The 15,020-nt window shown below is 39.6% G+C and overlaps 1 protein-coding gene across 1 annotated transcript; it reads left to right on the top strand.

The window, feature by feature from the left end:
- Positions 1-1,402: 1,402 nt before the first annotated feature.
- LOC112042901 (sodium- and chloride-dependent neutral and basic amino acid transporter B(0+)-like) lies at positions 1,403-12,896 on the top strand. Its single transcript, XM_052890725.1, has 10 exons — positions 1,403-1,408; positions 2,014-2,293; positions 4,434-4,605; positions 5,221-5,232; positions 6,739-6,831; positions 7,494-7,754; positions 8,886-9,093; positions 10,229-10,445; positions 11,571-11,836; positions 12,331-12,896. The coding sequence occupies exons 1-10, from the start codon at positions 1,403-1,405 to the stop codon at positions 12,754-12,756; spliced, it is 1,941 nt and encodes a 646-aa protein (XP_052746685.1). The 3' UTR covers positions 12,757-12,896.
- Positions 12,897-15,020: the final 2,124 nt, after the last annotated feature.

The raw sequence follows: 15,020 nt of genomic DNA, 5'->3' as shown, positions 1-15,020 counted from the left end.
CAATTTGTGTTGCTCAACTGTAAATGAATGTAAATATTTTGCGATATTCATAATGGTCGTAGGGCCTGCGATAGCCAGATATACCTACCTTATTGCAGTGGTATGGTGGATTTACAAGACGGAGAGCCTGAAACTTGCGACCTTCCACGGTACAAACTCCAAAATTTGCTACCGTACTAAACTATGAGGAGCATCGGCTGACAAACTTTCAGTATTCCTAAAATTAACTAGCGTATTCCAAACGTGCGGTTGTGGCGTGACTAACAATGTTAAAATATATATAACAGTATTATCTATACCACAGTCATGTATTGAGAGCATATGTGGCACGAGAGCTACAATTGCTAATTACGTGCAGTGTCATACAATACTTTTTCTACTACCACGATAAAAGAATTAAAAGACTTAAAAAAACTTGGTAAATAATATGTAATTGGTGTTGGGCATGGTCTCCTCGATATTTTTAACGGCGTGGCCTCCTAGATTTGGTCTCGGGGTGATCTAGACTTTTCTCTCATAAGGAGGTCTGAATTTTTGTAGCCAATAAATTGAAATAATTTAAAAATTAAAAAAAAATAATTGTAGCACGGTTTACCCGCGTGGTAATGAACGACCTGTAGAAATTAATAGCTTTGTAATATGGTTAATTCATGTTTGAGTAGATTACGAAATGGGAGTAGAACAAAGCTTTTCGCTTGAGACGAATTTAAAAATTTACACTTTTTTCAACTTTTGGAAGTAAGTCTAAGAATGAATCTCACTATCCTGGTCTCCGTAGGACTCATCACCGATGGGTGGTGATTCGATCCCCGCCCCGTTGGTCTATTGTTGTACCCACTCCTAATACAGTCTTTCACGACTAATTGGAGGGGAATGGGAATATTGGTGATATTTAGAAGATATGGCAAATATTCTTATTTAACAAAAGTCAAAGTAGTTCGTACAAAATTTACGACATTCAAAATGAGATATGTCTGGCCTACACAGGCTCTCAATGTTTAACCGCCGAGAAAACTTCACATTTCACAAATCCGATAAGGTCGATCCAAGAGATCAATTCGCCGATATCGTGTTATCTCCCATATCTGGGACAGCCACGGAGTCTCACTCAAACGTTCCATGCATCTTTATCACCCAAAGCGAGTTATGTGATTTTATGCTATGTAAGTACGCGTGTGGTTGGCTTTCGAAGGATGATCAGTTTTTACAATTTTAAGGTAAGTTTTTTTTAATATCTTCACTGTTTATCGTATGGGAGTACAGTCTGCATTATTTAGGTTTAATAAAAACTTATTTGAGTAGTTAGTTACACTCTTAATATAAATAATGGGGTGGTTTGTATTTTGTATTCTCATTAACTATTGTTTTTTGGATTTTAAATAAATACCTAATTCAATTAATAATGGAGGTAAATAATTCTATGAAAGGATAAGTGAAATCATTTAGTAGATGTTTATCGAGTTTCATTGTCTTCTTTGATGGACCAACATAACATGACCTACTCGTAAATTAAGATAATTAATATTTTTATGTTGGAGCATCCTGCCTCATCCAGACATGAAATCATCATTATCCAATCAGCTTTTAATATAAAGATAAAGCTTCGAAAAATCCGAGATTTAATCGCTAGCTATGGGCCTTATTAGAAGGGTTAAAAGTTACTCTGCGTGCACAAAGTTACTGCGTGATCGAATCAGAATTGAGGAGATCCGCAGGAGATCCAAAGTCACTGACATTAGCGCAGCGAGTCGCTAAACAGATGTGGCAATAGAAAGGCCACATAGTTTGAAGAGCCGATGCACGTTAGGGTCCCAAGGTGCTGGAATGTGGAACCCGCACCGGAAAGCGCAGTGTTGGTCGACTCCCCACTAGGTGGACCCAGGATATCAAGCGGGCTGCAGGGAGTCGCTGGATGCTGGCGGCTTGAGACCGTTGTGTTTGGAAGTCCAAGCAAGAGGTCTATGTCCAGCGGCTGATGATGATGATGTCGATACATAAGGTATATAAGCCAAGTCAAAAATATGGGTAATCATTCTCGTTCTTAAATTACAGGATGCGCTAAGTTGGCGATCAATTCAGCCTTATCTTTGCACGTTAGCCGTGTCGCTTAGTTTCGGCACAAGCTGGCGAGCACCGCGTGATGCCTTCCGCTATGGTGCTGTGACCAGCGCCTTGGTGACGACGGTCGCTGCGGCACTCGTAGCGCTGCCTGCTGCCCTACTACAGCTCTCTGTGGGGCAACTGAGTCAGCAAGACGCTGTAGGGATATGGAGGGCGGTGCCCTTTTTCAAAGGTAAGTACTATAATAAAATACTCAAATCTAAATGCAGCAGCTCTTTTCATAGGTGGGCATTAGCTAATAAGGGCTACAGTAAACATCATATAATTTTCCCCTGATGCGTCACGAGGTCGACAGGCTTTACACCTTGGCCTGTGTACTGCTCACTGCTGAGCTCTAATCTCCTCTCAAAATGAGAGGGGTTAGGCCAATAGTCCACCATGCTGGCCCAATGCAGATTGGCAGACTTCATACACGCAGAGAATTAAGAAATTCTTTGGTATGCCGGTTTCCTTACGATGTTTTCCTTCACCGTTTGAGACACGTGACATTTAATTTCTTAAAATGCTCACAACTGAAAAGTTGGAGGTGCATGCCCCGGACCGGATTGGAACCCACACCCTCTGAAATTGGAGTCAGAGGTCATATGCACTGGGCTATCACGGCTTACTGTTTAGTAACCATTACATTATTACGCTGACCATTGTAATAATAGGTCGACTTATGACGCTAATAACAGTGAGGAAAAATGTATCCAAGTTAAGCTATTCCAACTCGCATAGGAACAGGTATTTCTTTTTTATATGGAACTAGCGGACGCCCGCGACTTCGTCCGCGTAAAAATTGATGTAAACTTCTCTACCTCTACCTTACCCTGCTCGTAAACCTACCCAACCCTACCCTACCCTACCCCTACCTTACTCCTACCCTACCGCTAACGCTAACCCTACCCTCCCCCCACCTTAACCCTACCCGTAACCTATCCATACCCTACCCTACCCTACCCTACCCTACCCCTAATATACCCCTACCGTACCCCTACCCTACCTTACCCCTACCCTAACCCTACCCTAGGGTAGGGTAGGGTTACTACCCCTATCCTACTCCTCCCCTACCCTATACGTTCCATATCTTTCCCCTACCTCTACCTTGCCCCTACCCTACACTACCCCTACCTTATCCGTACCCTACCCTACCCTACCCTACCCTACACTTTCCCTAAATTACCCCTACCCTACCTCTATCCTACCCCTTCCCTACCCCTATCATAGGATAGGGATTGCTGAGGGTAGGGATAGCCCTACCCTCAGCAAAATTGGTCCAGCCTTTTGTGCGTGGTGCAATGACCAAAAGACTATAATTTCCCAAGCGACTTCTATGCTAATACTATAAAGAGGTAAAGTTTGTGTGGTTGTCAGAGGTAATCTCTGGATCTCCTGGACCAATTTGGAAAATTCTTTTACCAATAGAAAGATACATTATTTGCGAGTGCCATAGGCTATGTTTGATTCTCATATTCACACGGGAACGGGAACCACGTAATTGAAACCGCGGGGCGTCATATAGCGGCATTTCTGCGATTTTCAGAAATTTTGTATTATCTCCGAAACTATATAACTAATTAACATACTGTAAAGGGCAAATCTTATCTCTATAATATCCTTGTGATTATAAAATAATTTATTTTGATAAGGATTTAAGTTTAGTTGTGTAAATAATGACGTAAACCTTAATTTTAAATAATTTATTAAAGTACTAAAGGTACTATATCTGCTAAAATATAAAAGATAGATATATGGTGTCGCGGACTTTTTTGTAGAACTTTTAAAGGTTCAAAAAGCCTCCATACATTTATTTCAGTTATACACAATGGTTGAGGCAGCGCATGCGAATAAGTAAATTTTTCGGTCCGACCTGTAAGAGAAAACCCGCAAAAACTCAGTAGTTATATATGATAGAAATATAAAATATAGCCTATAGCACTCCCCGATAACGTAGCATTCTACTGGTGAAAGAATTTTTAAAATCGGACCAGTAGTTCCGAAGATTACCCCATTTCAAAAAATTGTTACAAACTTACAAACTTTACCTCTTTATAATATTAGTATAGATAAGCTCGCGCTTAACCACGATCACACCTAATGGTAAGTGTAGCTGATGTGGCCTAAGCTGGAACGCGCTTGCCTGCAAGATGCCTATTCACTCTCACCTTAAAGACGCCCAGATTGTAAGAATTAGGAAAGACTGCAAACTTCAGGAGAGATTTCCATACCCTATTCTTTTTACCACCTCACCTATTAGGAGATAGGCTTGGCTCGCAAATAGGCTGTCAAAATAGGCAGATAATGGAAAAGAAGTGCTCTTTTTCTTTCAGGCATTGGGTTTTTAAGATTGCTGATATCTTTTTTGTCTGCTTTGTATACAGTCGTCTATACATCCATCACTATCACATACATATTTCATACAATAAGCAATCCTATCGTGAAAACGGATTGCTCGGAGCATTTAGATCCACAGGTAAATCACATTAATATTCATCATTCATCATCATTATCAACCCATATTCGGCTTACTGCTCAGCACGAGTCTCCTCTCAGAATGAGTAGGGTTTGGCCAATAGTCCACCACACTGGTCCAATGCGGATTGCACACATTTAGATAATTAAGAAAAGTCTCAGATACCTACACAGGTTTCCTCACTATGTTTTTCCTTTACCGTCTGAGACACGTGATATTTAACTTCGTTGGAGGTGCATTACCCGGACCGGATTTCAACCTATGTCCTGCGGAATTGGAGGCAGATGTTATATCCACAGTTTTCACCTTTTTAATATAAATTAATACCTATTATAAATTCTAACTTTTTTTTTTTAAAGAATATTTGCCATATCTTTAATAATATGACCAATATTCCCATTGCCATCCAACTAGTCGGGAAAGACTCTGGTACGACAATAGACCAACGGGGTGAGGATCGAACCACCACCCCTCGGTGACGAGTCCGACCGCTCTTACCGTTGAGCTATTGAGGCTATAGATACTTTATGTACATAAAGAATAATTTAAATGTAATGAAATAAGTTGTTAGGTATATTTATTTTAAGTTTATATGAAACTCTTCTTTTATAGGAAGGTGAAGTGGAAATTGTATACAACGAAACAAACTGTTTAAAGTAAGTAGAGGTTATGTATAGCTAGCAAACAGAAATGAAATGATTTTGCAGTAAAATTATATGAAATTTAGAATGAAACCAATGAACAGCAGACTTATGTTTAGTTACGGTTATTTCCTGGGTCATTTCTTGTCAATTATCTTGCCTATACTATTTTTTTTTCGTATTTTATTTACAAGTTGCCCTTGACTACAATCTCACCTGATGGTAAGTGATGATGCAATCTAAGATGGAAGCGGGCTAACTTGCTAGGAGGAGAATGCAAATCCTACAGGACATCGTACCGGAACGCTGAATCGCTTGGCGGTACGTCTTTGTCGGTAGGTTGGACCTGGACCAATTAAGAAAACCTCAATAGGCCCAGCCGGGGATCGAACCTAGGACCTCCGTCCGTATATTAAACCCTGGCCCCCCGTGTGTGGGGGGGGGGAGGGCTGGGCGTAAAACGTTGCATATTGCAACACAACCTAAATAACATAATAACAACACATCAGTTTGTACGATGTTTATAAACTCGAACTTAATAATGGACAAATATGCACATTTTTGTTGGCCCGGAGCGATGCTTGTTATGATGAATAACTTTATATAAAAATACTCGTAAGATGAATGAGAATTTATTGATTGTACTTTACTATAATTTGAGAAATCATATCCACAGCCGCTTAGTTTCGTGGAAACCCTTCGAAAAAAGTGTTTCTCGAAGTTTGCACGAAATAATATACTTAGGATTTTAGGATCTCTGCGTGTTTTATACATTATTATATTTATGTTCTCTTTTAAATTCAAAATTCATTTATTTCAATTAAGCTTACTTTACAAGCACTTTTGAAACGTCAAATTTTGTCATATTTAATTTAATGGTGATAATTATTGTCAAAAACTTAAAACTAAAGTTACGAGGGTTATTTTATATATATTTATCAAGGTTTATTTTTTTTACCACCACTTTACAATCTTATCTAGAACCATAGTATATGATGATACTAGCTATTAGCTAGTTCAGGCTATTCTGTACGCTTACTTTGGGCTATCTATGGGCCTCATAAGAAGGCTCAGAGTAACACAGCTGGCGGTGGAACGAGCTATGCTAGGAGTATCTCTGCGTGATCAAATTAGAAATGAGGAGATCCGCAGAAGGAACAAAGTCACCTACATAGCTCAACGTGTTGCGAAACTGAAGTGGCAATGGGCGGGGCACACAGTTCCAAGAGCCGATGGCCATTGGGGTCTCAAGGTGCTGGAATGGCGGCCCCGCACCAGAAAGTGCAGTGCTGGTCGACCAGGTGGACTGACAACATCAAGCAAGTCGCAGGTATTCGCTGGATGCAGGCGGCTCAGTATCGTGATGTTTGGAAGTCTATACAAAAAGCCTATGTCCTGCAGTGGACGTCCATCGGCTGATATGATGATGATGATTTTAGGGCTAGATGGTACTGTTTAATTATATTTATTTACTATTTATTCAAGTCCTTAAGGAGGGTATTAATGTTATATATTTTTCAGTGAAACCTTTCTGGCTCCTATTGGTGAGCAACCTGAGTACTACATAGCGTTGGCATCTATTGTTATAGCGCTTTGGATACTGTTCCCTTTTATGTGAGTACTTAATGAGTGTATTATCACCCTTTGTTATATCGTATTTTAGACTCTACAATACACTCTTTACTAATTTAGTCAGTGGCTATTTAGTTTTGTAAACCCATTGTTTATTTATTATTCTAATTTACTTACTACAATGTAAGTACACTATAGAGCCGTGATAGCCCAGTGGTAATCTCCTCCTTTTTTTTTGAAGTCTGTTAAAAATGTTTTTATTTATATCACATGAACACAAATCTATGATCTCCTATATATGTATAAGTCTTTAATTGCTAAAACAAAAAGTTCATCATCATCATTATCAACCCATATTCGGCTCACTGCTGAGTTCGAGCCTCCTCTCTGAATGAGAGAGGTTAGGCCAATAGTCCAGCACGCTGGCCAAATGCGGATTGGCAGACTTCACACACGCAGAGAATTAAGAAAACTCTCTGGTATGCAGGTTTCCTCACGATGTTTTTCCTTCACCGTTTGAGACACGTGATATTTAATTTCTTAGAATGCACACAACTGAAAAGTTGGAGGTGCATGCCCCGGACCGGATTCGAACCCACACCCTTCGGAAGCGGAGGCAGAGGTCATATCCACTGGGCTATCACGGCCTAAAACAAAAAGTTACTTATAAGTTATAATAGTATAAACATATTTTTTTTTTGCAGTCTGTACAATCCAGTTAAATTAATGAAAAGGATAATGTATGCGTTTGGTTTTCTGGTACTCTTACTTGGCATAATAATAATATCGTATGTCGGTAATAAAGACGATGTGCCGTCAATGGTAAATAGCAGTGACTGGGTTAACTTCGTGCGTCCGAACATCTGGCACAGCGCCGTGGTTCAAGCCCTGGTGTCTAACCAGATAGCGGGAGGGTATCTTATTTCCTCTGGCGATTCCATATACGCTAATACTAATGTTCAATGGTAAGTTTTTTTTACTCAATAAAGATTTATCGACACACTAGCGGGCGCAGTCACATTCAGTTTTTCACAAATCCCGCGGGAGTCATGTATTTTCCGGAATGAAAATCCTATGTTTTGTATGTCCTATGTGTAAATCTGAGCCGTGATAGCCCAGTGGATATGACCTCTGCCTCCGATTCCGGAGGGTGTGGGTTCGAATCCGGTCCGGGACATGCACCTCCAACTTTTCAGTTGTGTGCATTTTAAGAAATTAAATATAACGTGTCTCAATCGGTGAAGGAAAACATCGTGAGGAAACCTGCATACCAGAGAAATATCTTAATTCTCTGCGTGTGTGAAGTCTGACAATCCGCATTGGGCCAGCGTGTTGGACTATTGACCTTACCCCTCTCATTCTGAGAGGAGACTCGAGCTCAGCAGTGAGCCGATTAAGGGTTGATGACAACGATGTGTAAATCCAGAGTAAAGTCTATTTCCATTCTAAATTTCAACCAAATCGCTTCAGTAGCCGCAGCGCAAAGAAGCAACAAACATACACACTTACACACAAACTTTTGCCTTAATAATAGTAGTGTGATAACAGGACGGGAGTTTTTATGTTGCAATCATCGATGTCACTTTTCTTTCGTCTAAGAAATTTACTGTATGAATTCTCAGGCGAAGGCGGCGTGAAACCCCGTCCTTCAGAGATCACGTTAAAACGTCATTATCAATAACGTAGTCATCGATAATGATCATTAAGTAATTTAACATTATCACCATAAGCCCACCAAATTACACTGGAGCAGTGGTGGGTCTAGGCTCCATATCGCTATCCTATAAGCAGGCTTATAATGATGATGAATGTTTCTACGTGGAGAGTAAGCTATCCTATATCGATGGTTGTAATATAATAGTAATAACCACATAACATGAAGCACCGAAGCTACAGAATGAACGCGTCAAACCCTAACGCCTACAGCACTTACACCTATGGAAAGCTATATTATGAGCGAGTAACATATGTTATAATTACTTTCCAATATCATCGATATCGTATTGCGATGTCGGGTTCTAGTCGATTGTTTTTTATTAAATAAGTTTATATAGTTCTAGAAAAATTTTGTATAAAGATAATAATTTGATTTCTAGGACAACATTGTCACTTGTTGGCGCAAACATTTTGTTTGGATGGGCGGGTATCCTGTTCTGGTTCGCGGTTGGCGGCACCGGCCAGAAGGAGACAAATAATCTGGCGGTGATCGTCCAGATATATAAGACCTCTGCAGAAAAGGATTTAGGGACCGTGTGGTCGATACTCATGCTGGCTATGTTATCGTTCTCGGGAATGATTACTATGGTAAGTTTTGATAACGCATAGATTGTGGATTTTTGTTTAAAGAATATTTGCCATATATTTTTTTTAATATGACCAATATTCCCATTCCCCTCCTACTAGTCGGGAAAGACTGTGTTAGGAGTGGGTACGACAAACCAAATACGACAAAGACCAACGGGGCCGGGATCGAACCACCACCCCTCGAAAATGAGTCCCGCCGCTCTTACCGTTGAGCCATTGGGGCTTTTAAAGAATGTAGACTATACAATAATCAAATCACTTGCTCTACAATATAGAGCAAAATTATGGTTTGTGCTTATGTAATTTTTGACACTGATTCTTATATAACTTATTTGACTGTGGAGACTCTAAGGCAATGGGTTCGCAGAGCCAAAAAAAATCCGAATAATTTCACCGCAGCTAGTTGCCTCAACGTAGTTGGTGACAAAAGGGCTGGTTCATTTATTGCGCAAAGTATCATACTGACTGTATTTCGCGGAAATGTTGCTAGTATTCTAGCCATTATTCTATGTGGGTACGATTTGAATAGTTATTATGATAAGTAAGAATACAACAAGGAACTTAAGCTTACTTATCCTAATAACTATACAAATCATGCCCTCGTGGAATGGTGGCAAGAATACTGGCTGCATTTCCGCGCTGGACAGCCAGGCTGATCTTTTGCGCAAAACATGAGCCAGCCCTTCTGTCACCAGTCGAGGCAACTAGCCGTGGTGAAATGGTTCGGTTAAATTTTTTGGCACTGCGTCTCCACGGTTAAAGGTAATGTAATGTAACTCTCTGTCAGAGAGGCATTACTTGAGCCACTTACCGGTTTCAGGTTTTTGTGCTGCGGTTCCCGGTCTTGTTTCTGTCTCCCTGATATGACACGGTGCTAATGTGTCAACACATGTAGCGTCCCACATTAGGGCTCACCCCATTTCCCAAGAAACCAGCGTCAATCCATCAGGTCTCTTGCCATCATCCCGACTTATTCCTGACGGCTCGATTAGCGCAAGAATATTTATGGTGGCAAGAGCCCTTTTTATTATATCATTATGAGAGCCATGCTGAAATAGCCTACCGCCAAGTTAACTTAAGTTTCTGATTGTAGTCTTTCTAAGAAAAAGATCATTCAAATATGTTTTATTTTCAGCTAGCGTTGCTCTATCCATTGTACGACCGTTTTCGTCGTGTGGGAGGTCACAAGTGGCGCCATCTCTCGATGGGCAGCTCTGTGGTTGGCGCAGCGGCGGCGCTCGCAGTACTCATTGTGGGACACTCTGCTCTAGCGTTATTTGAAGACGTCGTAGTACCTTGCCTTGTCAGCGTTACGACCGTGGTTGAAATATCTGCCTTCGTCTTCATTTACGGTATTATGCTTCTATTTGGTAAATAACCCAACGCTTAATACAGTTAAATCCTGACCAGATAGAAAGAAATGATGAAGTCTAAGAAAGGCGTGCTGAGCTACAAAAGTATGAGCCTTGATGATGTTTAAATGTAGGTTGCAGATAACAGTGCTATTTTGCGAAACGTGAGCAAATTGGATGTGAAGCTCGTAGAGATTAAAGGTGTTTAATGCGTTTTGTTGTTTTATGGTAGAAATTAGACGGAAGGAAACAATTGGGAAATGCCTGAGTACACTTTCAAGAGTACATCCGGTTACTCTTTATTACTGTTCGAAACCGTTTATAACCGTGATTTCTCATTTTGAAGTAAAAAAGACATTTGGATAAAATAGTATTAAACGCTGGTAAAAACATAATTCATCATAATCATTAACAACCCTTATTCGGCTCACTATTGAGCACGAGTCTCATCTCTGAATGAGGGGAGCCTTACGCTGGCCCAATGCGGATTGGCAGACTTCACACACGTAGATAATTAAGAAAAGTCTCAGGTATACAGGCTTCCTCACTTTTTCTTCTACCGTTTGAAACACGTGATATTTAATTTCTTATAGCATAACTAATTTGTTTATAATGTTTACAAATTATTATTTACTAACAACAATGTTTGGATTCCGGGAAAGGTCACTGCACTAAACTTTAACTTTACGGCCTCCGTGGCGCAGTGGTATGCGCGGTGGATTTACAAGGCGGAGGTACTGGGTTTGATCCCCGGCTGGGCCGATTGAGGTTTTCTTAATTGGTCCAGGTCTGGCTGGTGGGAGGCTTCGGCCGTGGCTAGTTACCACCCTACCGACAAAGACGTACTGCCAAGCGATTTACCGTTCCGGTACGATGACGTGTGAAAGGAGTGTGGATTTTCATCCTCCTCCTAACAAGTTAGCCCACTTCCATCTTAGACTGCATCATCACTTACCATCAGGTGAGATTGTAGTCAAGGGCTAACTTAAAGAAAAAAAAAATCACCTGAAGCCTTTTGTTAACTGGACAATATAAATTCTAGTGGTTAATTTTCCGTAACTAATACAATGAGGAAACATTACTTCCGTACACTTGTTGTTGTCATGTTTTTATTGTTTTCTTCAGGATGGAAAGTGTTAGTGGAAGATATCGAGTTCCTGCTAGGGAGCAAGCTGCCCAAGTGCTGGGTATGGGGCTGGTGCTCAGTCCCCGGTATCGTGACGCCATTAACGCTTTGGTGGATCGTCGTCAGTTTTATCGACCAACCTGATTGGCTGCAAGCCCCTTGGGAGAAGGCGGGGATTGTGACCAGCCTCAGTGGAGCTTTAGTCCTGTTTTTGGTGTTTGCGGCTATATCAGTAGCGAAGCAAGTCCAATATGACTTTGTGGGGGTAAGATTAGTAACGCTATATTACTTCTCATTTTTTTTTTCTTCACAAGTTAGTCCTTGACTTATATTACTTGTCAACTTTAATGCAACTTGTGCGACTTTTAAGAGAGATTCCATTCTAATCGCCGTTTTTTCTGTTACCTAAACTTGGAAACTAATATATAGTGAATTTCCGTGATTATGGTTTACTTGGCAACTCTAAATATTATATATTTTTAATACTTAACGCTTCATAGATTTAAACAAATGCAAAATATAACTTGAATAAAAAAAAGATTCTTTTGATCCAAGGTACCATAAGATATTTTGAAAGTTCTTTTATATGGCAAAGCGAATTCTTTATGTATGCGAAGTGTCTTAATAATTTTCCGCAAGTGCCCCAAGACGCAGGGTCTCGTTAAGTAATCATAATTTGCCTCCGTTCTGCGTTCTGTGTTTCCTTATTTCGGGTACTTGGTTTGTCGACATAAGGAAGTCCCATGTTTTTTATTACAGAAGCTGAAGTCATCATTTAGGCCTTCGCGGCACTGGGGACCTCGGGATCCTATCACTCATCACTATTGGCTGGCGAGACGCGAGGAGGGAGATCGGAATGCGCCTCGTGCGAGATTTCGCCGACAGCAATTAGGAGAATTTTCCGGCATTTCAAGTTTCAGTAATATTCGTACACAGAAAACAAACCAGGATAAATGTGTAAACAGAATTCGCTCAAAATCTGATGATTTCAATATCTCCAGACGAAAATTTATTGCGGAGCTAAATCACAACCGTTTAGACAGCAGAAAGCGTTGGAAATCTTTGGAATGGGATGCAGCACTTAGGCACACACAAATTTTTCCAGATATCAAAGATATTTTAACTTCCGCAGACATAAAACCCTCAGAGCATGGCAATAACATAGTCAAGGATGGCCTTGAGTGATTAGTGGCATATGTAAATGCATACGGTGTTTGATTTGTATTTGATATGTCTAGTCACGTTTGAAGTAAGATGTACATTATATGTACGTGTATTTGGACACTGGGGATTCCCAGTTCCCTTAGGTGGTATTTATTTATTGAATTAAAATAAATTTAATAGTTAGTTAAGTGAATATGGATTTTATTTAATATGACAACGGAGTATTTGCCGGTAAGCACCATCGTTGTGATTTTATTTCAGCGCTATGGTGGTGATGGAATTCTTTAATTAAAAATATATATATTACTGTAATAAAAGTCCGCTTCCTCTCCAAATAAGTAGATAGAAAGTCTGAGTAAGGATCATGTGCGACCATAGATCATCGGCTGGGGATCTGATCATTGCCAAATATCATCGGTCTACGAGTAAGTTAACGAAACTGCAGTATCCTAAGAATTTTGATTCCCTGGAGAGCGTTTAAATTGTTTTCCGAGCTCTGTGGTTGAAATAGGCTTACGACGGCGACGTTATTTGTGACATTGACATATTTTTTTGAATTGTAGGTTATCACCACGCATTATGCCTTTATTTATTTTAGATTCCATTTTCCTATTGAGGTAGGTACACAATTCTAAAAAATCTGTCAAAATATCTGTGATCCCAACAATTACTTCGTACACAACAGCCGATCAGGAAATGAATCAGAGCGGAGACCTCTCGACTTCTCCGTAGTTCGGCGGGTGTACGTGACTCGGTCTTGTTTGTTGACCTTCCTTAAATAAGGATGCCGTACCTAACCTTATAAGGCTTCCCTATCCTTTGTTACACGAGATTTGCCTAATACGTATTCCCGTCGCATACGCGGTGCGTCACTGAAAGGATGTGGTGAAAAATAATTGCTCATTAAGCTTTTTACGGTGTCGCGCGCGACTGATTTGTCTGGCAATATGCAATAAATAAACCTATTGAATACAGTTTTGTTATTTACAATGTATCATTAGGATGGCATACGTGTTTGTCTAAGCTTTTGTAAGTGAATTCGTTGGGTTATTTAGTGGTACATGTTGTTAGCAGAAATGAACGAGGAATGTGTATGTATATTCCTGACTACTGTCGTAAGCAAGGGTTTGACTAATTTAAAGGAAATCCGTGGATCTGTGCATTCGATTCGGAGGGCGTAGGTTCGAATCCGGTCCAGGGTGAGTACCTCCAACTTTTAATTTATGTACATTTTAAGAAATTAACTATTAATTAAATTTTTAATTGACAAAACACACTAGATGCTTGAAAAAAACGTCGTGTCTTATAAGCGTATGTTTTGTCATGTGAACATATACTTGGGAATGCATTTGTTGTATTTGTACGCCTTTTTACGTCCGTTAAAAAAACTCGCGTGCGAATGAGGGCTAAGGGTGCCTTGTGCACTACGGAAGCCTATAAATTGAAGTTTCTGTCTGTGTTTTCTCAAATGATTATAGTTATTTACATGAAACTAAAACACAATCAGGCTTTTCTGAAATATTTGTCTTTCTGTCTGTCTGTTTATCCGGCCTAGTCTCTGAAACGACTTAATCGATTTTAACAGGACTTTCACGGGTACTTAGAGGAAGTTGTTAAACAACATCATATATTAACTAAAAGCATATATATATATATATATATATATATATATTAACTAAAAGTCATTTTAATACTTTTTATCCCGGAAAAAGCCATGGTTCCCGCGGGTCTAAAAATATGATTTTCACGCTAATGAACGGGCATCGCCTAGTTCATTTGGACAAGGTGTTGGGTAAATACACTATCAATCCACTTTGGCCGCTGTTAAAAACAGCTGTTAGGGTCATCGAGTTGATTAAATTTTCAAAATAACAGGTTTGTAATTTAGTATGAAATTTTATTTTTGGTAAAGGAGATGAATGGAAAAATTGTATGGAGCCTAGGATCAGTCATTGTACCCTAGAAATGAAAGAAAATAAATGTTTTTCACCTATTTTTGATTAAACAAATCTACGAATTTACTTTAATTATTTCGAAATAATATTCATTCTCTCCCAAGAAATGCAACACTATTAAGGGTATTCATCGCAGTAGTCGATTTGATGTTTGCTGTCAATTGTCATATCATAGTTGCTTTATGGACGCCATCTTGTTATAACTCAAAACTTGAGTTTTAATTTTATTTATTTCTTTTTATTTAGTATTTATTCATTTATTTAGATTTTAATAAAATCCTTGTATGTTTTAAGTTTTAATGATACGGCGTACAAGAGTGGACCAGAAAT

Source organism: Bicyclus anynana, chromosome Z (genome assembly GCF_947172395.1).
Source record: "Bicyclus anynana chromosome Z, ilBicAnyn1.1, whole genome shotgun sequence".
NCBI classification, from domain to species: domain Eukaryota; kingdom Metazoa; phylum Arthropoda; class Insecta; order Lepidoptera; family Nymphalidae; genus Bicyclus; species Bicyclus anynana.
The sequence above is the reverse complement of the archived record's forward strand: the minus strand, read 5'-3'. Positions and strand labels throughout refer to the sequence as shown.

Bases quoted from the DNA above. Each gene is read 5' to 3' on its own strand.
- LOC112042901 (XM_052890725.1), top strand. The intron at 9,094-10,228 runs GTAAGTTTTGAT...TTTTATTTTCAG, and splicing joins TCTCGGGAATGATTACTATG to CTAGCGTTGCTCTATCCATT. The intron at 10,446-11,570 runs GTATTATGCTTC...TGTTTTCTTCAG, and splicing joins TGCCTTCGTCTTCATTTACG to GATGGAAAGTGTTAGTGGAA.